At 33.1% G+C, this 27,811-nt stretch overlaps 1 protein-coding gene across 1 annotated transcript; it reads right to left on the bottom strand.

Moving 5' to 3' along the window:
• Positions 1-31: 31 nt before the first annotated feature.
• LOC111045378 (alpha-tocopherol transfer protein-like) lies at positions 32-27,811 on the bottom strand. The gene is made up of 8 exons (XM_022330775.2): positions 27,656-27,811; positions 16,945-17,098; positions 15,803-15,962; positions 12,696-12,853; positions 10,341-10,435; positions 8,609-8,719; positions 5,535-5,637; positions 32-421 (listed from the first exon to the last, which is right to left on the bottom strand). Exons 2-8 carry the CDS (start codon positions 17,084-17,086, stop codon positions 261-263), a joined length of 930 nt encoding a protein of 309 aa, XP_022186467.1. The 5' UTR covers positions 17,087-17,098; positions 27,656-27,811; the 3' UTR covers positions 32-260.

Raw genomic sequence — 27,811 nt, 5'->3', positions numbered from 1 at the left:
ATAGGTGTGTATAATATTGAGTACAATAATAAATGTGTAACTGAAAACATATTTATTCATTCAAAATCTTATATAGATACACATAATCCATAGGTAAATTCTATAAACCCTCTTGATAACAAACAATACTAAAAACAACGTTGTTGATATTTCCATGAATTGATCAAATTCAAGTCAACGAAACACTCATTAAATTTGATGAACTCTCTCGATAACAAACAATTTTCAACTAATAATAAAGTTATCAATATTTTCGTGAATTAATCAATTTCCAGTTTGCGGAACGCTCCTTCAGTTCCAAATAGATTTTTGTCGTGAGCTGAAGTGGGCTTGGTCATCTTGCGTTTGCTGATGTCAGCTTTGACTGATTCTTGTTGAGTAAACCAGTCAGAATAGCTCTCAAGCTTCTTGCGCCACTGAGCTGCAAAAAGTAAATCACTTTTTCAGTACGGTCAAAATCATTCAATTAATGAGAAATAGGAATAATTATTCCCATACGGTATTCTTTGTACCTTTTAGAACATGATTCTTCAGAAAAGATCGGCGGATTATTGAAATAATTACACTTAAACTTTGAGAAAGTTCAACTCAACTGACCAGAAATTGAGATTTTTCAGTTGGAAAAGTGCTCATTGAGTGAGAAAAATAATCAATTTTAATAAAATTAATCAGGTTAAGTAAGTGTAAAGGTATATTGGATGGAAACAAATTTATAGTGTTTGTTGAAACCATCAACTTATTAAAAAAATAAATGACGTATTGAACGAATACGGCTTCATATTTCAAAATTTTCAAGTTAAAACAATTTGAGATACTAGTCTCTGTTGTTACACTCAACCTACAGTAAACTGAATGCTTAAAACATTGAGCAGGAGTATATATAGTATGGATGAATCCCTTCGATTCATGTAGGATTATGATTACAAGCTATAGATCAATGGAGGTTGAGAGAGCTCTGCATTCTAGCAAGACTTGTGCGTGTCTAGACTCTGCATTCTAGACTAAGCTCAAGTTGTACTAGCTCAGCTAAGATACATTTAGTTCAACTCTTATTTATGAACTGCAGACGGCCAATCGCAGGGCTTCATCTACACTATAGTAAGGTCCACGTTATAATGGCAGTATTTGATTGATATTGGTGTTGCAATCCTTGTCATTCGACAAAGCTGATAGCGCTATCCTTTTCTAACTCCATAACGTTACCAAATCCGTTTTTAACAATGTAGAAATACAATTAATTAAGGCAGACAATCAGTGACGCTGTTCTCCTATCTTCATTCACTTCCATTATAACGTGGACCTCAATCACTATAAATTATATTCTGCTGCTCAATTTTCAAGCTTTAGTCCAGTCAAATGGTCGTTTTTCAGGAAACAGCCCCGAAAGTATTTTTCTCGACGGTTCTATATGTATTTTAGGGCGCTAAATTCGAATCTGAAATTTGCTGACATGCCAGAGTGCGGCTTCACCTCCAAAACCCCCGAAATCTCGAAAACTTCGAGTTTTTGGAGAGAACCATTCGCTACAAAATTAAAGAAAATGAAATTTTCAATAAATTGAGTGGTCGCGCAGGATTCTACCATTTTTGGCTCCGGAGCTACGAATTTTCAAAGGGGTTTTCAAAATTATGCAAACCTACCACTTCTATCCTATACAACATTGATATTTTTCTAGTATCGATAAAAAACCACACATCACGTGATTTTGAACCGCCTTGACGAGCTGAGAAGAATGAGCTGTAGTACAAGGAGATCTGATCATTCTGTCAAAAGTTATAAGTGTTTAAAGCTTGACGGGACGTCAAAGACGTACAGTGTTTAAAGCTAGATCCTTGACGTATCCTTATGACGTACCCCCCCCCACTAGCAAATGCTGAAAATAAATGTTTCTAACACGTGATTCTCACAGAAAATAACCCTCGTGAGATGATTTCAGCCGAAATATTTATTTTTTGTTAGGAAGGACTTGAAAAGGTATTATAATGAAAAATTTGTATTCTGACTGTAGGACATGATTTTCTATTTTCTGGTGTATTCCCCCTCCTTCCACTACTAAATTCGAAAATTCCCAAGGAATCCTGTTCAGAATTAGTTTTCTTTCACGTGATGTGTGGTTTTTATCGATACTAGAAAAATATCCAAGTTGTATAGGGTAGAAGTGGTAGGTTTGCATAATTTTGAAAACCCCTTAAAAAATACCCTTTTATTGGAAATTCGTAGCTCCGGAATCAAAAATGGTAGAATCCTGCGCGACCACTCAATTTATTGAAAATTTCATTTTCTTTAATTTCCAAAAACTCGAATTTTTCGAGATTAAATGGAAAAACTAAAAAAAGTCCTAAATTTTGGGGGTTTTGGGGTTGAAGCTGCCCTCTGGCGTGTCAGCATATTTCAGATTCGAATTCAGTGCCCCAAAATACACATAGAACCGTCGAGAAAAATTCTTTCGGGGCTGTTTCCTGAAAAACGACCATTTGACTGGACTATTACTAAAAATTGATAATTGTGTAGCAACCGACACTAGTAAACAAATTGTTTTGATAAATTAGTGGCTTTGACAATATTGAATAGTTTTCATCCAGTATGGATATGTATAACATCACCTTCACAACAGCACACAAAAAGTGTGAGACTCGTTAATTTTCAATAGAATTGACTCTTTTATCTTGCAGTTTGTACAAGCATGGAATTTATTCCAAGTTTATAGGGAATGGACAAATAAATAATAGTTAGCTCAAGTGAAAACCTTCAATAAATTAACGGAAAATGCGGGAGTTTCAACACATACTTTTTTGAACCATAGATCCTACTAGCAGGGCACCCGTGCTTCGCTACGGGGATTAAAAGATACAATTATTTTTGTGAAACATTTATAATCTAAATCCTACGAAAATTGTTATAATCATTTTTGAGATTAGGCCACAACTTGACATGGAAATTATTAATGATTATCAAATCATTCAAATAATTAATTGATGTGTTGGAAGTGCTCTGTAGAGGAGTAGTCTAATTACAGCGAATTTTGTAGGATATGGGGCGGGGCTTAAGAGTCGCCCTCGACTTTATTCATTGGCAATTAATATTTCCCGTTGACAGTTATCAAATTAGCAGTGATCATGTTATTTTTGCTTTGGCAATTGAAGATTAAATTCCAAATTAGGTTGATTCGGAATTTGATGACTCTGGTATCCATGGCTCTCTTGCTTATTCTGGAATTTTTGACATAGCCTGTCGCTTACTTTTCGTTTCACTTATACAAAAGTGTAAAAGCAGCCAATCCACTGATTCTTTCTTCCATGGAAGTCCATTCATACATAAGAGTCCATTCATAATAGTATAACATTTATTGTGGCTGATTTCACATGTCCTAAACTCTACAATAATACATATTAAAGTGGGATCATTTTAATGTGAATTTGCATAAATCTGAATAGAGTTCATTCAATCGCTTTGATTATTGACCACCATTATATGATTTCTTTTTTTGATCTTAGCTTGAAACCAAAAGCTTAGGGATGAAAATGTGGATGTCAACTAACATCTAACTCAATTTAATTTCTATCTAAATTGACAACTTAAGAATTTACTTGTGATCTATCAATATCAATAAGTTTGTCTTGTGTCGTAATAACATCATGAAAGGAAATAGGAGCAGCTGATGGAATATTATGTTTTTTTTCGATTTAGTTTTTAGCTGATTTTGAAACATGAAAATATCAGTAGCACAAAGCATGTTCAATTTCAATCAGGATTAAATTTCATGAGAATTAATCAGAGCAGGGTTTTTTTTTAATAGAAGGCTTCTCTGATTGGTTCTCGTGGTATTTAGTCCGGATTATGAATTAACAGACAGTGCAACTATCTCTCTTAAGGCCATGGCTGCGTACAAACATGGAACAACAGATGAACCAATAAAACAGAAGCTGAAGAAATTAGTCGCATTTCTATCACCTCACAATGAAAATTAGGTACATTCAAATACCATCTGTTTGGAGAGATCGATTTTAAATTTCTTTTGCTATCATCCAGTCACTTTTTGAACCTATTCTTCCAGATGTTCCATGAATACTACAATGTTTTAAAATAAGGTCGCCAAATTTGTTAACTCAACTACAGCTATTATAATGTTTTTTATTTGCTCACACTTTCTTACGTTTTCAACAAACTATGGAAAACTTTTTTCTGATCAGCTGCTACTTGAGGAGCAATAATCCTTTCTCTTGGTAGGTAGTTCAACGAATTTTCCCAGAGTTGAGACCTGTTCCAAAATAATGTTTTTTGTCGCAAGCACAATATATTCCTGATTTAATCGTTAGAGCCGTTTTTGAGATCCGTTCGACATAGATACATATATCCACAAACACACATATTCAAACAAATTGCTTTCTTAGTATAATTATTGACTTCAATGATTATGATTTCATTCAATGAGAGCTTATTTCACATAATAATAACAGCTGGCATCAAAAGCAGAAATGTCAAACATGATTGAAATTGAAACAGTAGCGATAATCAACATTATTTTCTTCATCTGATCTAGAGTAACCAGATTATAGTAAGATTCACATCAATGTGTCAGCATTGTTTGAAAGGGGAGTATTGATGCTATTAATGAGGAATACTGACAGTCAACGAACTGTTATACATATTCTCCAATATTTTTATCGAAAGCTACCTTATATTTTCTTTGGTAAAACAATCAATGTTTAGGAATAATTGATTCATGGGAATAGCGCCTTACTTCTATGGAAGATATTTTTTCATTAGGAAAAGCAACAACAGCTATTTGGCCGTTTTAATAAATAACCCCTTTCTTTCGCCCAAGTTAAATTTTGGCCGAATTTCCTCATACTTTACAAAAAGATTCCACAACGGACACTTCTGAAGTTTTCAAAATACCCCTTTAAGCAGTTTTCGCGATCCGTCGGATATACAAACAAAATTAGTCTTGATAGAATAGGATCAATTGATAGAAGCAACTCCCGTTATAAAAGTTTGTTTTATGAAAAATGAAAATTATCTATACTCCCAGAAATAGCTCTGATTGAAGCAGCAGTGCCCAATCAATTTGTTCTCGATGAATGCATTTTAACTAATTCTTCAACTTGGTGCCAACCTAATGAAATAATCTCAACTCAATGCCAGCCTGACAAAATTATTAATTGGTCGCCAGTTATCAACTGTTTCGAATAGGTAATCTCTCTAGATTATAGTTCTATAGTAAGATATGATATGGACATATTCAATTATAATTAAGAGATTGGGAGAATGAGAATATGCATGCTAAAAGACGAACTTTAAACCCTTAAAAATCATAGTTGAAATATCGCCGAAGGATTTCTTAGTGAGCACCTAGGACGTATAAGGAAGCTATATTCTAAGTTTTGTTGCAATCCATCCAGTAGTTTTCCATAAATCGTGATCAGTGAGTCGTCAGTGAGTCAGTGAGTCAGTGAGATACAAATTTTATAAGTATAGATTACGACTGCCACGAAAAATGAATCATAGTTTACTCTAAGACTTGTAAGATTTACCTTGAAGAAGATCAATCGACTTTGCATCCCCTCCAAATTCTTCCGGTAGTATCGACTGTGGCACATAATCGTAGACTGATCGGTAACTGGAATGGATGTGAAACTGAAACAAAGTTTATAAAAAAAATGATAAAAATATACAACCGATTTGTAGATGCTATTGGTACAATGATACAGAGAATATCGAAGCAATTACAAGAAATGCATAATTGGTCATAGAAAGTATAACTTGGCTGTAGATTGTAGTATTTTAATTGTTTGTTATTTGTATTTTGCGTTATACACGTTTTGCAGATTTGACTCCTAGTGAGATCGGACTCCCCAAAAGATGTAGTGATGTAGATACTGTTCAATACGGTACGTTAACTTAAAAGCAATGTTTTACTCGAGAATATAAAATTTATCTTCACGGTAGATGGTTCAATAGAGAATTCATTTCAGAAACTAGTTACTATGAAAATTGCATGATTGATTATAAAAAGTAATGATGAAATACGAGAACAATTGACAAAATTGACAACAATACGATTTCAGAATCAAATCAAATCACGCTGTAGCTTCGCAATGTGTCAGTAGATAGCGATGCAGTAGTAAAACTTTGCTTCGAAGCTCCAATATTTGAATATAGGCAAACTGCTCTTACTTTATGAACGCGCCTCGTAGTAGAACTACTATTATCAGAAGCTTCAAGTAATCATGGAAGCAACCTTCCAGATCGATTTTTGTCATTTATATAATAATTATTATACATGTACATGCACGTTTTTATTAATATAATAACTTATTTTAATAATCAAATGTATGATTGTATTGAAAATTGTATAGGTTGCATATAAAATTGCCATTGTTAAAAAAGTTACCAAATTTCGTACACATACAGATTTGAACATTATACGGATCAAAATCCTCGGCCAACGAAATTGACTAACTCCTTCGACCTTTTTGAGGATGTAACAAGATAACATTTAAAGTGCATGAGATATAAAATTGTATTGAATCATCATTACAAGTCACAAATCAGGACTTGTCCAGCTGGATTATCAATTGCATGCTACTACGCATGCAATTAATAACTCTATTGAAGATGAGCTATTTCTAATTGAATCCAAAGTAAAATGCTGCAAAACACTCCATAGACTTCTTCTACTGCAAATATTGGCTTCAGAGTGAACAGTGATTATCAATTACATACTGTTATGCATGCAATTAATAACACCTTTCAACTTAAACTATTCTAATCAAACAAAAATCCAAAGTTAAATTCTACAAATCACCCCGAGGACTTCTGCTACAGCAAACATTAACCACAGGGTGAACAGCTAGAAAAAAATTCAATGAGAGCTACCATACAAAAATTATTTGCCATTTCGGTAATCTAGCCCGGTACCTCCTAATTCCCAGTCAGGCATGCTTTGCCTTTAACCAATCACACTAAACTGACAATCTATGGATAGCAGCGCTCATTAATCAAGCCAAAGCGCTCAGCCAGTCTACAGATGGAAATGAATGAGAAATTTCATTTGTTCAAATTGTGATGAATTATCAATTCAACTTGAAGTAATTCTAACTTTAGAAAATCCAAAATTAAATGATGCAAACCACCACGAATACTTTGGCTACTGCAAATATTAATGACAGGGTGAACAACAAGAAGGAAATTCAATGAGAGCTATCATCAAAATAACAATTGTTTAGCTCTCATCTAATTTCCTTCCAGCTGTTCCTTCTGGCACAGGGTGATTATCATTTATTCATGAGCATTTGAACAAAATACAATTGTGAATTTTTTTGACATTCCACTGCTATCAATAGAACTGACAGAATATCATTGACATTTTCATTTTGAGCGAGTTCTCAAAATATAAGTACCCGTTATCGTCAGGGGTAACACCAGTGTAATCTATTATTCATCCATTCACCTTTGATGTACACAATTCGACCCAACAAAATACAATGTTTCTATTAAGCCCAGATTTAACACTATTAATAATCAATCTACGTGGAAAATTACTGGTTTAGTCGATTTTGCTGATTAATCAGCAATATTTTACCATAGAGAGAAGAGACCATGTATTATTGACGGAACGTAGTGAGGTCTATGTTTTAACTCGGATTTTCTTTTGTCTGTCTGTATGCAACGCGATTACGGCCAAACGCGTTGATTGAATTTGATGAGATTTGGCAGGACTATTCCTTTTTCAACTGCACGTCGATGTATACACATGGTTTTTTGAAATTTTGCATTTTAAGGATACTATGAAAAGAAAAGGAATTCCTTCATACTCTGATATGACTATATATATAATCTACTTTGAAGATAGGATATAGAATTATTCATAATCAATCAGCTGACAAGTGGATTATTCATTGCATGCATTACACAGATGTCTGACCGTGTCTATTCCTATAAGGTAGGGTTTCAATATTTTTTTAAAATGCGTGCCCATCAGTATCAATATTCTCACATTTGAAAAACAAATTTAATAGTTGATTAAAAATAAAAAAATGATTAAATGAACTAAATAATGCTGAAGAAATTATAATATTCTTGGTTGAAAGAATTAATTTTAAAATAGTTAAGAAATATTTTTATCAGATGGAAATATTATCACAGAACTGGATAAATTATCATATGGGATACAAATTCAAACGTGAACTGAGTTTATTAACATGAGTGAGTTTTTGATTTTGGAGAAAACAAATAACAGTTTTTAAAAGTAAATTATGATTCAACTGTGAATATGTGATTCTACTGAATCAACTATAGTGTGGTCCTCGTTATAATGGCAGTGGATAAAGATAGAAGAATAGCGATGCCGATTCTCTGCATTGATTAATTAATTATATTTCTACACTGTCAAAAACATAATTGTCATCGTTGTGGACCTAGAAAAGGATAGTACCACGAGCTTTGTCGAATGATAGACAAGGATAGCAAAACCAAACTTGATCAAATACTGTCATTATAACTTGGACCTCACTATAGAACAGGTGACATCAGATACTTGTGGATGAGAAAACTGCGTGAGGTCTACTGTTCACAGAACTACTAGTAAGTCTCTGATTTCACTTACTCTGCTTCGCATTTTCTCCTTCATGAACATCTTGAACATGTTGACTATTTTGTCGATGTATGGTGGAGCGTTGATAACATGAATCTCTTTCAGCCTCTGCGGATATCCCTCCTGTAAGAAGAGTCTTTCTATTATTTGAGCAATTATGTAATTGCAATAAGATGAACATTAAATTGTATAGAACACTTCATTAATTGTTCTGCTTTAAATATAAATAAATAATTGCAGGCATTACTATTAAATGATAGGTAAATGGAGAGATTATGATGAGCGCGTGCTATATCATCATTTCTTGGATTGAAACAGTGTCAGCCTGACAATTTCTCAGGAGTTATATTTTATGGAATTATACTGTACTCCATATCATATCATATTATACTGTATTACATAGTCATTTTCCAGTGGATCGAGACCAGTGAGTATAGAATGTAAAACATTACATTACAATTACATTACATTCTATACTCACTGCTCTAAATTCATATTCATCAGTATCAGCATCTCACTGCACGGATTCGATTCAAGCTTATAACCTATTCCTATTCAATATTACAGACAATCATTGATTTTCTCTCAAGCTACTGTCTCTGTTAATATTTTAAGTCACTTATGCCCGGTTGCAAAGTCGTCACATAAAGTTTAAATCAGGCATTTAATTTATTTATGAAGCCATATAACTCCACTTTTCGTTGCACAGATGTCAAAGTAAACTATAGCTCCCATAGAACTAAAAACGCCCAATTAGACATATGATTTCGTTGCACAGTCGTTAGAAAGAGCTTATTTATGTCTCCAATAGCTTAAAACGTCAGTAACTTGACTGTTAAGTTATGGGCCCCAAGTCGTGCTGTTAAATCCAATATCTAGTCCCGTCAAATGCAATTTAGAGGTTGTGATAGCTTTTTTTGAAATACGTTTACGAAAAACCATCTGTATATAAATAAATTATTTTTCCTCTCCCTATGTTTTTTTAAGTTGTTTATAACCTCCAAATTGCTAAATATGGTGAGAAATCTCGCCAAAAGCCAAGAGTCGCCATATTGTTTATCAATTTTATGTGAGGTCTTTTAGGTCTGTTCATAGTGATGTCGATTGAATCTTTCCCGATGCCAAGACATTGGTTGGATAGAAGCATACACGGAAATGTACGGAAAAAGTGAATAAAGCTGCAGTGTGACTTATGTGTGATGCTAATTCGAGATATAGCTAAATGGGCTTCGGAAATCGACTGTGCAACGACCAACCATTTATGTCAGTGATTTTGAACTATGTCTCACATAGCTATGTTCGATTTTATGTAACGATTCTGCAACCGGGCGTCAATTTGAGTCTCTAGGGTTTTTCTTGTTAGCAAATGAATGGAAATTCCGTACAATCAATTATAATAGAATAATAATTGGTAGCTTCTTCCAGTACAATCTTCAACTGAAGTAATTAAATTATGGGGCATCTGAGAACCTGTAAGTTTTACGGTGAGTTGAAATGATTGGAAGTATCAGTCACAATATCATAACTATACTTCTTTGGTCTATGCATATATTGAAATTGATAAGAAGCTTTGATTGAAGATGCTTTGATTTTAGGCCTAAGTTTAACGGTATATTTGAAATGATTCGAAGTATATCAGTCAAATTATTATAGTTATACTTCTTCGGCCTACGCATACATTGGAATCGATAAGATGGTTTGATTGGAATAATTATTATATTTTAATATTATTTTATTTGTTCACCTGAGTGCAATGTAGAATTTTACGAAGAAGTGGATTAGCAAGCTTTGCAATATGCGTTACTGACATGTTGGCGACATCGAATAGGAAAACATCTCCTAGAAAGATAGAAGAAAACAAAAATTTAGACAAATTAGCTACTCATCTTCATAAAAATAGCCACAAGTGTCTCGTTGAGCTAGGAATGTGATACCTATGAGATCTCTCTTTCTCCCACCTCCGACCACTGTAAATGCGTTTTCAGAAAACTTTGATGGTTTTTCAGAAAATTTGCAGCAGCTTTACATGGGAAAGCTTGTTTAAGTTGAAGTTGATCCTCTACCTGAAAATCTCTTTACTTGTCTTCGATACTCATTTTTATAGTATAATGGAACAAATTCCAAATTTTGAAATCTACAATTGAACAACAAAAAACTTCTTTTCATGTTTTGGAATCTAAAAAACCTTGAAAACCTTGAACAATATCTTTTTCCTCCACCTACTGTCTAAAGTACTTTCTTTACTCCCTGAAACATAATACTAAAGTGTCACTTTTTCGCTCTCGGTAGTAAAAAACAGAAAAACTCCCTAGGGGGGAAAAGTGACTCCATTTAAATAGCATAGGAAGCATCTCTATTTTAAAAACTTATATTGTAATAGGTTAGAAGGTCTAAGCTCAGATGAGAAAGCATAATAGAGGTGTCTGTCATTGAGACAACTAAATTCAATACCACAACCAGAAATTTGATCAACTCATGAAATATATGTTTGTATGATATTATATGCTTAATATTAGTAGACGATAAAAATTTGTACAATTTTTAAAATATTTTATTCTATTCAAAATACCAGCCAACAAATATTTCTGATCTGCAATTCAAATCTGAAACGCGTGATCTGGAGTCAGCCATTTTTGGTAGCCACCCAGCTGATATAATTGTTACAACTTTTGCCGATAGATAGCGCAATCGGCAGTGCCAATTAGATGACCGGTTTTTAGGTTTTAGATTTTTGGTTATGTTGTTAGAAAACATTGTCACCAATACGTAAGTTATTAAAATGATTTTATTTGCAGTTTCTATAAAAAAAATGTAGATGGAGGAAAAATGTTGTGTATATCACGAGTGAAAGATACTTTTTCTCCCTCAGGAAAATTGTTGCCCTCGGCTTCGCCTTGAGCTTCAAACTTTTCCCACAAGGAGAAAAAATCGTACTTTTCACTCTAGATATACAAATAACTAATTTCTATATTTAATGTAATTCACGAACATCTATTTTTTCCTTCCACAGTTCCCAATACTATGGCAATAATACTTGTACTAGAACTACTGCATCTAGCATATCTAGTCCTGATACTTGGATCTACAAGAACTAGATCGACAGTACGACAGAAGTTTGAATGTGATGCATGATGATCATTCAACATTCAACAAATAATCACAGATCATTTTATTGAATCTCTTGTTTCTTTATGATCAGAAGAATTTTGCAGTCTTCACCATCGATACTCTGAGTATACTCCGTTCAAAATTGCTTCTGGGAGGGATATGCGCAGCAGAGAAGGCATACAAAGGCGTTGTCAAAAACGGCGGTGATGTGCTGTTCTGAACTGGCCAGAATTCTTCAATAATTTCTAGTGAGTATTCAAGCGCTCATGTTAAACTTACGGGTTTTCCTCTCTGAAAGCGTTCAATCGGCTGTCTCTAAACGACAAATCAGCAACTGCGCTTCTATATCCATCACAGTAATTGGCTGATTTCCCTCCATTTCTCTGCGCCGCATATGCCTCCAAGTCAAAAGTTATTTTGTACGGAGTATAAGTTATATAGAAGAAAAATATTTATATCAGATCATCAGGGGCGGTACCGTATTCATAGACGATTCTTTTAATTCTTATTTGAATACGTTCTTTGGAGATCCAATGAAAATGATCCTAGTAGCTTTCAATATCATAATATTATATCGATTGCTATTTGTTCCTTTTAGAGGAACTATGCTAGGCAACCGAAGCATGGTCGGCTAAGCAGTAAATAGGCCTACGCTTGAAATCGCTTCTCATTAAAACTTATGAACAGCTTATAAACAGCTTATAAACACTTTTCTCAGCTGTGAAGACCAGACACGACAATTAAGTAAGCTGTAAATGACTACCAGCAATAGCTAGCTAGTGTCAATGATTCCAAGTATTTAATAAGGTTTATGGATTTCATTATAAGATGGAATATCCACATCTGATTTAAAATTCGACTACAAATTTAATTGTGCACTTATCACTTACAGATTATGTACTTATCTAATGGGGTTTCTGAATTATTGCATTATAAAATGGAACGCATCTATTCTAAAATTTTGTACTTATAAGTCATGTACTTATCTTACCTGCTATGGCACTTTCTTCAACCAATCGAACGTCACCTATCATGCATAGAAACTTGTAGGTATCAGCCGGTTCAAAATCATTGACTGGAGCCTCTGTGAATCTATGAACGGTCACCCTGAAGCCCTCTGGTGTAAGTCTTGGTAACGGGAATGCATTCCTATAAAAATTATTAAAACAATATTTCCGAATTATAATAATGTGGCTTTAGATGCAAATCGATGCATATTATTATTATTATTATTATTATTGGAATATCTCATTCCAGTATAGAATAGAATAGAAAAGTATAGTGTAGAATAGAATAGAATAATTATTTCAAAATACAACATACATAAGATAATTGTTAATTATAATAAATCTTTGGCACAGCCAGCAAAGTCAGACTTGTGCGCTAGCAGTGAGTTCGTAAAATGGTGTAGACCTGATATGAAAAGGTAGAAATCCAGTCTTTTTGTGGATGAATCCATATTTATATATTTTTAGAATTCTCGCTGTTCGTCTTAATATCATATCGAACAATAATTACATCAATATTCATTTTATTGATAGTTATTTAGATTTAAGCACAAAAGCAATTAATTATCGTTTCTATTGACTGAAAACCAACATAGAGCAATATGAATCATAGAAGAGAATTTAAATAGATTTGTTTTCAAGATAATCGTATTCTTATGATCATTACTTTGTTGTACTTGGTTACATTTTATGGTTGCTATGGGCAAACAACTTAATGATCATCTTGTTTATAAGTTATTCAGTTTGTATTCAACTACGGTTTATTAATAAATGGATGCTAATTGAGTATACAATTAACAAATGACAGTTACAATTATTAACAAATTAACTCAGGAGTTGAGTTTAAGCATCGATATTTGATATTCATAGTATTAACACTTGATGGTAAAATTGCAGTCAATTAGCTGATAGATCAATTTGATATTGCCTTACCCATGTCGCCGCCCACCCTAATTTCTTCTGTGCTAAATAACTCTCCCCATATTTATTATTCTCTAGGATCCAGGAAAGTTGTTGCTGATCTACTTTCCTATATTTCTATATTTCGACCTCACATTTTAATTGAGTTCCAACTTACATAATTGAAAGTTTCCATACCAATCTTATAAGAACAATTTTAATTTACTTATTACACTGCAACTATTAACCTAGTTCATATAGTTCATATTATGACGCCTTCCCAGTGCACTTGCAGCGGCTTGATATGGGAAAGCGTACTCTAGTTGAAGTTGACCATGTAGTGCAAGTGCAAGGGAAAGTGAAAGGTTATTCACCAGTCGCCTCCGCAAAAGTGCGCTGGCCTTGACTGATATAGCCGGAAGCTAGTAGAAGGCAATTATCGTGCCTTCACCGTGCCAGAACGTATCAATATTGGTGGGTCAACAATTAACTGCAATCTGCATTTAGGTATCGATACAATGTCCTACTGCAAAGTGTATTTTCTTTCTCATTCAGAACTGATAATAAAATCCAGAACTGTAATTGGATGCGAATGATTGAAGGAATATAACCACATTAATTTTGGAGTGAATTTTTTAGAGAATAAATACAATACCATATACTCAATTTTTCACATTCACCTTTTGGATATATTTCCATTTATTGGGCCAAGTGAATGAAAAGTACATATGAAGGCTACTACTAACGGTTTTTGGAGCTTTTACTAACTTTGGAGTGGAGAGGCTCTATTCTATAATAAAAACCTTTCTTCAGCAAGGTGGGTAGGGGGTGGACTGCGTCCTTGAAAATCCTGGAGGGTTCAAAAACAATCCTCAGGTGGGGGGCAAGAAAATCAGCAGTGTTGAATATTGAGATATTTAAAGGGTTGAATATTGTGTTGGTGGGGATAATGATTACCCCTAGCACTCAGCGAACTTTACCTTCCCTCGAGAATACCAACTTTGAAGTGAGTTGAACCTTTTAATACCTACATCTAGCATCTAGCCTAGCATTTACTAGGCTTTCTGCAAGATGAGTTGGATGAGCTGACTTGCTCCAGCATGCCTTCCACTACTTCTAGAAGTATATTCCGAGTAGATCGAATTATTAATCAATAATCAAGTCTATTAAAAAAAAATAATTTCGGAGTTTATAATAATAATAAGTTATCTTTTCACCAGTTTCCTTTCACTCATTATAGGTTTCAATAGTTTAATGGTTAAATTTTATTGAATTTCTAGGCCTAATTCTCTCGTTGTATAATTTTTTACATTTATCTCATATTTAATTGCATTTTATTTTTGTTGAAGAATAATAATCACTTTTCATTTTGGAGTGCATTTTTTAAAGAATAAATGTATTGTATTTATACATATACTCAATTTTTTCACATTCATCTTTTGAATATCATTCCCTTGTGATGCCCTGATGAGCTCTAGGCTTGTGCGTGGGTAGTGAAGCGGATGATTATGAGAGATGAATAGACCTACAGTTTTTGGTGGGTTCCGAACCAACGGGAGCGATTTTACAACTCATTAACTATATTCAGAGGAGTTGGCCTGAGCGGACACCCTTCCAACGGGAGAAGCAGGCGCATAATGATTCTCAACTTATCTAAGCGATAGCTTATCAACGCGACCACCGAATCAGACCGCTTAATTAGAACATTGCATTCAATATTAGAAATATTATTTAAATATGTTCTGTGAACGTTTATGGAACAGCTTGGGGAAGCATAATCAACACTTCATCTAGTCTTCTAATCTCCATTATTGCAATTTCTCTCTCTTGTAGTTAATAGAAATGTAGGCTATTTAGTCTTTCTCATCAATATTGTTCACTACGACTTACAAAACAAAGCCCTGCTCTGGTTGGGAAATTTTGCCAGACTATAAATCCCTACTGATCGGCGTTCAAACTTTGATGGACGTTTGAAAACTACACATAAAAGGTTGCTAAATTTTAGAGTTTCATTGTTTCATCAGGTACCGTAGTTTTCTTTCCAATGCTAGTAAGATAAGAAAATTATAAAGTAGATTGAGCCTAAATTTCATAAATGTACCATTCATTTTCTACTTTCAGTTCTATTTGAACTATTTGAACTGTCGTTTTACATTCAAGCTTTAATTCTTCTAGTTTTTATTACACTTACATTGTCTGTGTCGCTGTCTGGATCTGCTTGCTTCGTGGATCTCTCTGTTCAAAAAATTCCGGCATTGTTGTCCTCAATGTGAAGTAAGTGTCCAGCTTTCGTTTGGTTCGCTCCAAATCATGTTTGCAGCCTCTCAAGAATACTGGTACAATTCTTTCATCTGAAATGGAATGCAAAGCAAAAATTGCTGAATGAATAGAATCAAATTTGAATAAGAGAGCCACATGATTATGATTAAATCTATTGGTAATAATGAATATTTTTAAAATATTGTTATCAAGAATCTTGATTAACAATTCAGCTGGGGAAGCTGTGATACAGAGAAATTCGTATTCACTTATTTATGAATTTGAAGAGAAAACTTATTCAATTATTTATGGTTTTACTTTCAATAAACTAATCAGGTTGGACATTTTGGAAAATGAGTAGAACTATCATTTTGCTATGACTGTACATTTGTTTGAGAAGGAATTTTGTCATCTATCCCCAATTTGAAATAATACAATCACTCTAAAGGTGATATTCATGATCAATTTACTCGAAATTTGAAGTCAAAATAATAATTAACCGAAATTTTGAGTTTAATTACATTCACAACACAAATTAAATCACTGAAATATGAAACAATCTATGAGTTATCATTGAAGTATCAGAAAAACATGATTAGAATAAATTAATATTAACATGATATATTTGGATGATCGGCAGTCTCATATTGATATTGGTGATAAGACTAAGATATTACACTGTAAACTGTATTGTAATATAAATTCACTCACTAATAAGACAGTTAAAACAGTGGAACTATGTAAATAGTTTATCAACTTATATAGTACGATTGGCATAAATTAAGAAGAGACAGGAAATTGATTATATAAGCATCACTTTTTGTGTAGTTGAGAATTCGATATTGTGGTAATTATTCATATTAAATAAAACGAAATTGCCAAAAACCACAGATTTTATTGAAAGTTAGAAAGACCGGTTTCGGTTGTTACACCATTGTCAATCTCTGATAAACAATTATAATACGAGATATAATTAGTAATATAATCATAAGTAGGCTACAAAGATTCAGCTTCATAAAAGCCAAACTACTCGTATTTATCGCCCAATAATTCATTGTTTACGGAACAACTTACCGTAATCTCTTGGAAGATGAGGTTGACACTTGATCCATTCTTTGATGAGCAGTTTATTCTCTTCCATTTTCACTTTGCTTTCCTCGTTAACCTCTTTACGAATGGCCTTCATTTGGTCTTCGCTTGGCCCTAATAGTGCCATGGCTATTGCTGCCTGTCAATTCACAAATCCATCACATCGTATTGAGCAAACTATTATTCACTAATACACCACTAAGAAACAATTTTTTTATTATTATAATATATAAAACCAGAAACCAGTTTATTATTCACTGAGAAGTGAGAATAATCCACCCAGAACCCAAGATATCATCACTCTATCATTTGCCATAATAATTAGTATAAAATACACTCCCCACTTTGAAAAATACACTTTTAATAAAATTCACTTTTTAATGAGTATAAAATCCAACACTTCCCATATATATATGTTGAATTGTTCTATGATTGAATAATGGATTGTTTTCATCTATTTTGAATCAAAACAAGCAAGAGAACAAGTTATTGAAAATAAACTTCTCTTAACTGAGGAAACTGTTGAGTACACTCTCTCTCATAACCTTTCTCTTCTATTCATAATATTTATTCAAAATTGCAGAGATTCTGTTGTGCTAAGGGTGATGGGTGATGCTCACATGAGCTGCATGCCTGTACGTGGGTAACGAGACGGATGACTTTGAAGATGAGTCGACCTATAGCTTTTGGCTTCATTTGATATCTCATCAGGAACCGCTTTTGAAACATTATCAAAGATGTTGGGGAAGCGGCTGTTCAAGTGATTGACCATAAAGCCAGTTTCACACACATCGATTTTTGGACGTTCGATTTCTTTCCGTCCTTATGAATTCTAGTAGATTAAACGGAACTTGACAAACATCATCTGTTTAATCTTGTAGAATTTATACAGACGGCAAAAAATCGTACGCCCAAAAATCGATGTGTGTGTAACTAGCCTAACGATGGAGTAGCTGGTGCATGAATGTTAACACTTATCAATGCCATAAGTCGGAGATTCTCTGATTCCCTATTATAAAATACTGCAATATTGATGTTGTATCAGCTCTACTGATATTCCTCTTGCGCTCTAGCAACCCGTCCTCATCATAAGTGCATGACTCATTGTGATATCTCAATTAGAATAGTCTATATTCTGTAGTGAGAGATGAAGAATAGATGTAGAGAGAGATTCTGTCAAAAAGATGAATTTTCCCATATGAAATTACCATATTTCTCCAGTAAGTTGAAAACGTCTTCTGGTAGGAATTGGATTTAGGCCTTGGAGATTTCAATTATTTTAATTCACTTCCAATGTTGTCAAAAAGTGGATTGATCGATTTTTACGTGATTATAAATCCAGCTATCGAAAGATTATTGCAACTATTCATGTATGTTTATGTTTCACCAATAAACTCCTCTGGTTGCAATTCATTGGCAATCAGAGAAATTATGAAATTATTATTTATATATTAAATAAATGAATAATAAATAAATAAATATTGTAATAAATGTAGAAAATGATAATATAGAATGGAAAATTGTAAATTCATTTTGAATTCATGCTATATTTTTTGCAAAAATTCATAATAAAATTCATCATACTTGTTGAACATATTCATTTGACTCAGGGAGTCATCACGGATAGGCTATACATGTCCATGAATAGGACATGAATTGGACACCTTCTATGAATAGGACATGCTCCGTTCGATCTCCACTATTTCCGTTAAAAATCAAGAGTAGCCCATCAAGAGTAGCCCTACCCCCAAAACCAAAACAGCAACTTCACATGAACAAAATAAACGAGATAATACAAGTGAGAAACAAAAAGATTTATAAGCAAAGGTCAGCTACCAAATCTACTAGAAGTTTTTATTCCCACAGCTTAATTCACATACAAAGAACTCTACAGAAGTGTTTTGTTCTTCTGTTGTTGTTCGAAGGATAATGCATGTTATCAAGAGTTCAGCGAAAATTTGAAGGAACTGCTCATTCCGATTACCATATTGAAGCCTAAGTTCATTTTACCGTTACCTAGAACAATTTCATAATTGTCGAGAAATTTGCAAGGTTTATTATACCTTCGTAACCAACCATTACGAATTCAGGTAAATAGGTAAATAATGACCAGGCGATGGATAAGTGAGACTGTAATTGGTGTTTTCATCGAGGATACAGTGATTAATGAGACTTGATTGTCGAATTTTATCTCCAGTTGAGGGCATTCAAATCCTATGATTGTAGATTACACTCTCATCATCTTTTTATTCGTCTCATTAGAGAAACTGGATAGGGGTTTACGAGATTTTAATGGACGGTATCAATCAACAACAGATTGGATCTAGCAACCCGTAAACCCCTAGCATTTGTAAACCAAATGTGACTGATCACATTTAGAGTCATTCTTGTCAAAATTGGAAAAATACCTCATTAAAAATATTTGTGCATTCTCCCATATATACTCTGAGAATAAGTCATCCTAAAGGCTGGTTCCCACATGATAGTATCAGTGAAAATATTGTATTATTTACATGTGTATAAAACATGTATTATTTCCATGAGTTCTTATTTCACGTATACTGATACTGATACGTGGGAATCCAGATTAATTGAATGGTTATTGTCGCATTGAGATTTACATGTTCCACGTCAAAATTCTCCACGACACGAAACTTTCAATGACAGACGATTAATGAACTTGTGATGTTTTGAAAATATACCTGACTGAGCTCTGAGGTTGGGAAAAATGTTCTCATTCAATTCATTAGTAAGGAACAACTTATATTGACTAAGCTTCAATTTCTTTTACTGAAATTAAATACTGATTAAAAAGGAATGAATGTAAACCAAATTTGATGGAGATGGGTAAGTGACAGATTGAAAGGAAATTCATGTACTATATCAACAAACAACTGTATGGACAATTACTGGAAATAAATTTTCCACGACCTTGAACGTCTTGACCTTGGAAATCATTAAACTTGATTGCTCGCGGACTTGATCGTTACCTGAAGACGGGACTAATGAAATTAAGTGATGCTCTAGGACAGCAACAGCCATTTTGTATCCATTTTCAGTTTTCAAAACTTCATCAAATTGTAATTTGAAGCTACTAAGATGATGTGAATACATCAAGTGGGCCTACTAGTTGTTGATAAGTTGCTGACAAATGGTTCAAAGTTGATTCTCTAGCTATTATATCATTTCAATTTGTTTCCAATCCTGTTCTCTTTAGATGGTTCAAATAAAAAATTGATTACACCGATAAATCTCAATATAATTGATACCGCCTTAGCAACTCCATAATACTGCTTTAATGCTCTTGTCTTCCAGGACTGAACTATTTGACTGAGTTGATACGGCAATCCCAAGTGCTCTGAGAATTAGTCTCAGAGAAAATATCTTTGTAATATTAATTTATCTTGCAAGTTTCTCATATCTCACGAATTTCTCACAATCCAAAATTGTGTTTGGGATGGTTCAAATTAGCGGTTTCCCTTGATAACAGAAACTTAATGTCATGAACAATATACTGAACAAGTTACATGTAGCAAGCAGATATCTTAGCTCATTTTTGCATCACCAAAATTTCCTTGGATTCTATAGAACTTCCTTAGTTTCCAGAATCAATGAGAGGTTTTGTTTTTTATCATTGAGACTATCTATCATATAACTGAACCAGAGAGTTATAATTATTGGTGTGCGTAAACAGTAAGCAGTCATCGGTCGGAGCGGTCTTATAGGAGGATTTAGATTTTGATTTCGAAAATACTGTATATCCAGTGGAACTCGGAACGCCTAAATTAATGCTCTCTATGTGCACACATCCTTAGTTTTTTACTTTTTTGTTTGCTGTTGGACAAGTGGTAGCCTACTTAGACTTCATTTTACTTCTCATCAATTGATCAAGATATCAATTGAGTGATAATTATGATATCTTCATAATAACAATTCAACAATAAGGCTCACATTCAGATATTGAATAAAAGTTCCACGGAATAAACTAACTTGCTGAATGTTAAAATTCCTCTATAAGTGATCATTCATTATTCAATTCGCCAATTAATATCGTTCAAAGACATCATGATTGATAGGAGAGATAACATACAATTGACTGAATAGCGGTTCAGCTTGAAAGATAGAAAAACAATAGATCCGGTTATTTTCCTTACCTTCGCAACGTAGGCCACTATAAACCAAGCATTGCTCTTGATTTATTTGATCGCTATCATAATTTGAGCCATTCGTACGTGTGAATTTTTCAGGAGACTAACTTCATAGCAGCCTTTTCACGGACCCAAGTCCATTTCACCTTGATTAAAGCGAAGATCTACTTTGACCTTAAGTTATCTCTTAGTATTAATTATTTTATCACCTGAGTCCTACAATCAAAGTGATAAGAATCTATGTATATCCTCTTCTAAAGTGAGCAAGTGATTTGTATCCTCTCTCACCAAGAAAACACTATTGAGATTGAGACAGGTAATTTATTAGTGTTCTGGTACCCTAGTACAAACTGTGTGAGGACCTTTCATAATGGAGCTGGTCAGACAATCTCGATTTGGGGCTTTGGAATAGCTTAAAAACTTAATATATCATTGAGAAAAGAGAGATATACATCACATCAAATAAGGAGTCATTTTGCAGTAAGGAATTCATAATTCATATCAATAAAAGTCACTCATTTGTGAATGCAAATGATTCATCAAAACTCACTCATAATCATTATTCATGTACAAATAATATGTATACCCAACCAAAAACTTTTCCGAGAATGGAATGATGTATTCAATTTTTTTTCCAGAAAATTTAAAAACTTTTTGAAAGGGATAGAATACGATGTATTGCCATCAAATTGGATAGCTTTCTTGATCTGAATGCGAAACCTGAGCTCGTGGCAACATCGTCATTGAGTTGAACCATGGTACAACCATAGAAAAAAGATAGCATAAGATACCATATATAATGGAGAAATGATAACATAAGTTATGCATGCTATCTTTTCTCTATGGTAAAACCAACCAAAGCATGTTTTCGATAAATTGGCATCAGAGATCTACAGCTATCAGAGAGCGTCAACTTTGCATTTCTCACCTTTTAAACAATGTAGGAGAAAAATAGAGTAAGTGAAGGAAAACTACATCAAATCAATGATGAATTGAAGATGGAATGACTTTTAAAATGATAGCTGGATATCCAATAATTATGGAAAATAGCTAAGCAAGAGAGCAATTTCAAACGCATTGAGAATAGACATATTATTTAAACAAACACACATTTAAATCTAGACAAAATCGTAACAGCTGATGTTTTAAAGCTAATATGTATAAAATTTAAGTGATAATGGATTAGAAATGTTCGACTTTTATCAAATTTCAATAGATGAGTCACAATTACACTGGTACACATAATTAATGAGACTAGGCCTATAGCTTGATTAGCTACTAAACTGCTCAGACGCTTACCACCAATCGGGATGGCTGTACCTCAAGATCATAGACTTTGCGGTGGATCACAATAGTGGCAATGACAAATATTGCAAATAAAAGTCAATGGTCCCGATTCATTAATATATTTTACTAAATAATCTCTATTATTCTCCTTCTTAGATAGTCATCAATAACAAGACGATGTCGATTACTGATCTACGGTTTGTCTCATTGAGATTACATTGCACAACACTGGGATGTTGTCAAAAATAAGTGATATTTTTGAGAACATCCCAGTGTTTTCATAATACAAGTTTCATAACTCATAATATACAAACAATGTTCGGTATGTAATGATCTATACATGCGATGTCTGCTGGGGTAGGGTATCCTTAACATTAAGGATGGAATGAGGATTATTATACATCATTATAATAAAATTATGTCAATTTCAATCACCTGGAATATTTTTATAGCACCAGGGAGTATTGAAAATATAGATTAATGATTGTGTGGTAGCACTTTGAAGAAGCATTTCATATATATTAGTACAAGGACATTGAATCGTGAATTTCATTTAAATACTAAAATCAATAGAGCTCAGGCACACAATGAGTAAATTAACACTCTCTCAAGTCTTTAAGGCACTCTCAAAAATGCTACACCCAAAGCTACAGTTGATTGGACTAGTACAATCTCAAATAAATTATTTTGTCTATTTATTGAATACAATAGTATTCATGGATGTTCTGAGCTTGATTCTGTGAGCATGAGTTGATATTGTTTTAAACAGAGAGAGTCTAAACAATCTTTCCTCCACAAACCGTGAGTAACAATCAGAATATACGACTTTCCATGAGAATACTGCCCACAAGACTCCTTTGTTTAGAACAGTAGCCTACATCAGTACTAGGCTTCCCAAATAAATATTTTAATCTCAGTATTACAGTCTAGTTATAATGAATGATTTCTACAATTGGGAAAATGCATTTAGGTTCTGAACTTTATATTACTTGGAATGCATACTCAAAATTGTGCAAAACCAACTTATTCTTGAAATTCGATAATTATGAGCGTATTGTGCTAAAATTGACCAGTCATTACAATACGCAGATATTAAGTAATTTTCAAATCATTACTTGATAAATATTTTTTCGCTCATACAACTTGTTTGAGGAAATTATAAAGTACTTTGTACGTAAAAAAATCTTGCACAATTATAAAAATAAGTGTTATTACACAATTAAATATTGGTGACGTCGATGATTTCAAATTTATAGGAATTATATTGAGGGATTAGACTCTCCATCGAAGATCAGAATAATATTTTCCTGTTTTTCAAACTTTCACATACTCTTTGGATAAATGATGATTATTTATTTAATTTGTTTGTGATATACAGAAAATTTTTTACACAACAGTATTACCTATCCATAATTTTGAACGACTTGTTTCAACTTACTGATCGAAATCATAGAGAGAGTTCCTTGAAATAATTATAGAGTTTTGTCTCAATATTTAGAAATTTGAATTTTTTTATTTATAGAGTGATTTCATCTTAAATTTGCCAAGAAATGCAAACTAGTGCCGGCAAAACTTCCCCAAGCATAAAATGTATTGGGATATTCATCGAACGTGATTTATTTACTTTTAAAGAAATTAACTGTTAGAAAATCCAGTATTTATAAACGACTGTGAATTTGATTCACGAGATGAGTCATTCTGTTAGCAGTGAAGAGTACCGTAGCAGTCACTGGTTACAAGAATAAATTTTCATTTTATTGATTAAATAGCTGATTCCAAGTGTTTGAATCTTTTCATCGATTTTAAAAGTACGGTAATACAAAATACCTTGGATCTATTAATAGTGTCAACATGAAAAACATTTCTTTATCTTCACCAGTAACTGAATTCAGATTTCAGCAGAAATATCTTCGAGTATTCTTGAGAAAACTTTGAAATATGAACCAAACATTTATGTGCTCTCGAAATTTGAATGCAATTTTCAAAAACATATTTGTAAATTCAATTTTGGAAAAAAACAATGCAAAAACAATAATTCTATAAACAATAGATTTATGAAATAGACATCAATTCATTAGCAGTTTCTCAACACTAAAATGACATGGAATGCTCAATCAACTTTGTGACCAGGAATAAGTATTTCTCAGATGGAGCAGAGGTATTGTGAAAGAGAAAAGACAAGCTCCAAGTATTTCATCATACAGAATTTTACTTTTCCTGTTTCTATTTCATTTCTAATAGGTACTCAAATTCTTGTGGTTTCAACTTTGATACCAATAGAAAATATTGGAGAAAGAATTTTTCAGAAAAAAATACAAGAGCAATTTTCACAAATAAGTAGGCTTCATGAATATTAAAATTGCTCTTTACTATATTGCAGAGAACAAATGACATTTTATTGGTTTTAATTTAAGAAATTCTCAAATTGTATTAGTGTAGGTATGTATTTATCCATCACGTCATGTATTTCATTTATCCATGCATCTATTATATTCTTATTCTGTTGAGCGAACTCACATTCAGCTACTGTATTACCTATATTCATTATAGTCAATTATCTCCACACATCCATACACTTGTATTGTGAAAATAGGTCTAAAAGTGATTTCATATTTTCTTTTATGTAATCACGTTCAACTAATGGACACATCGACACATCCACATTTTGTATTCATTAGAAAACAATAAGAAATTATCCAATTCAATACAATAGCAAGCCTTGATGCTCAAGTTATGAGGAAGTAAATAAACTTGGGGTAGAAAGACCTGCTTGCAGGTAGCATGACGCATAAAAGCTTCTGATTACCATTAAAAATCACCAATAATATATCACATCACTAATACCTTTAGTAATAAATACTGTGGGTGATAATAGCATAAATACAGTGAGTAAACATTCATATACTGTACCGAAAAACTGTTTTGAGGCAGTGATTGAGTTTTTGATAGGTATTTTATTAATTTGATTGTATAGTAAGAAATCGTATGGTATTGTTTTGTCTTTTTTCGGATGTAAAAACTCCGAAACAAAGTGTCGTATTTGAACTAAATACTGAGCAATCGAGTTCTAGAATAACTATTCTAGATTTTCTATATGATATCCATTTAGATAATTCATATATCAAAATTATATATTCTAGATTATACTAGTCTAGATTCTAGTTCTTAGTTGCTAGGCAACAAAGTAGCCAAGCTCAGTCATTGGGAGAGCTAAAACCTAAGCCTAATCGAACTCTAATGCATCAAACATTCATTCAAGCTAAGGGACAATTCATAATTATGCGATACTCTGATGAGAATGAACGCTTGTGATGTGTAGATTAAACCAGAGTTTTATTTTATTCTGTAATGATATGATTAAGATTCCATAAGCCGGCTCAGAGTATTTATTGCCTAGTTGGAAATTTAGACTTTTTAAATATAGCTCTTATTTATTTCAATTATTTATATTCTGCTTTTATATTGTTCTTTCTATTTAATGTTGTTAAATCGTCAGTTCAGATAGCTCACCAAAAGATGAAGTATTCTGAGTCGGGTACTTGTGCTGTGTGAATCATCATTCATACAGTTTGTATTTTATACATTACAGGATTTAACATATTTTTTTTATAGGTTAAGCTTGAATCAATATAAATTATTGACTGTTTTTTTGCACTTGTATTACCTGTATAGATTGTGTACTCTTTCCCCGCGCACAGATCAACAGTCCATGCGGAGAAATAATTATTCCATAATTATTCTGTTCTATATTGTACATTGTTTTTGTATTGGAATAAAGAAATTGAATTGAATTGAGCTAGTTCACATGATGCTGTGTTAGTCATTCTTGTATACCCTTTTTTTAGAAAATAATTGTAAAAACAGCCCACATTAAAATAGCGCTTCATGGATATATCAATAATTATCAACAGAATCTTGAATCTTGAACATGACAAGTGGAGGAAACTGAGGTAAAAGCCATGCCGAAAAGTGAATTGAGCAATGAGCAGTCAAGTATTGATATTCAAAATACCCAACTCTGCGACATGCATACCGTCTCTACCAATTTATAAATTTCATCAGCATTTCTTTTCTTTGCGTAGGATGATATCCTAATAAGAGTTGAACATGCGGTGGAACTGGAAGACAATGAAATATCATGTCATTCCACTATTATAATATCCTTTAAACCCCATTCAGTAAAAATACTATTCAGTAGAAGCAGTCACACTTTGGTTAAGGAGTACAGTTCACAATGAGTGACTCACCAAGTTTTGACAAAACTATTTTGTACAAGGAGCAAGAACACAATTGATAGAAGTAATACTTTGACCATATTATCTGATTCTCTGAACGAAACAGGAAGAATTTATTGTAATAGCTGAATCAAATGATATGAGATGGAGATAGATGTATCGTAAAACCGAATCGATTGATCAAATTACATCAGTCATATTTTGTACGTGCAATGTTATCACAATTTTGCTAAAAACCTGCTCACGTTTCTTTGATAGACATGAGAAATTTGAAATTCAATAATATCCAATACAGATTGTAAGACTTGAAATAATTTCATGGTTGATCTCTTACTAACAACATTCCAGAGATCTACTCAATACTCAGAATGTACAACACAGAACACACCATTACACATGACACCAATCACACGAGATGTATTAGTTCGGAAGGGGTTTCAGAAAATCAGAAAACTGGATTAAAGTGTGTGCACACAGAGAGCGGACAAGGGTTCTGAGTTCCAGCAGTCTTAGAAAGGTATAAATTCAAATCTTTATTATATTAAAGGTGCATGTGACAAAAAAATCACAGCCAATATGGCTTGTTCCCTCGAATTATATAATATTATGCACATATATATCAATATCTTTCTGAGACCGTTCTGCCCACTCTATGTGTGCACAAACCCTACGATAGGAAATGCAAGGCAATTTGAAAGTTTAGCAACTCTCACTTATTACTTAAAAAAATATAACATTGTGTGGGACAGTAGCTTCAAAAGTAATAAATTTATATGAAGAAATCATAATGAATAGATGAATAGGAATAAACAGTAATGCATTTGATAATAATCTGAAAACTTTTCCATTATCATTAAATTAATCGCAATAGAATAAACATTTGAGTGGAATATTGAAAGAATTCAATAGCTTATATAGGAAGGAACGGCAATAAATTCTTGTGAAAACATTTCCATTAATGACTAGATTAATATCAACAGAATATTAATTTGAGTGCAATGTTGGATAAATAGAAAAGTTATTCACCTGGATGAGATTTGCAAGACAGTTTGACTGAGGGATGCAGTGGCTTTCAGTGCTACCTCTAGTTCCGACACACAAATTCAGACTGACTGATAGCAAGTCTGCACACTACAGTCTTACACTCTAGGCTCTGTACTGTCTCCCACCAATATTGCTTAC

This window comes from Nilaparvata lugens, chromosome X (genome assembly GCF_014356525.2).
Source record: "Nilaparvata lugens isolate BPH chromosome X, ASM1435652v1, whole genome shotgun sequence".
NCBI classification, from domain to species: domain Eukaryota; kingdom Metazoa; phylum Arthropoda; class Insecta; order Hemiptera; family Delphacidae; genus Nilaparvata; species Nilaparvata lugens.
Note: the sequence above shows the minus strand (reverse complement) of the source record. Positions and strands in the feature narration are given on the sequence as shown.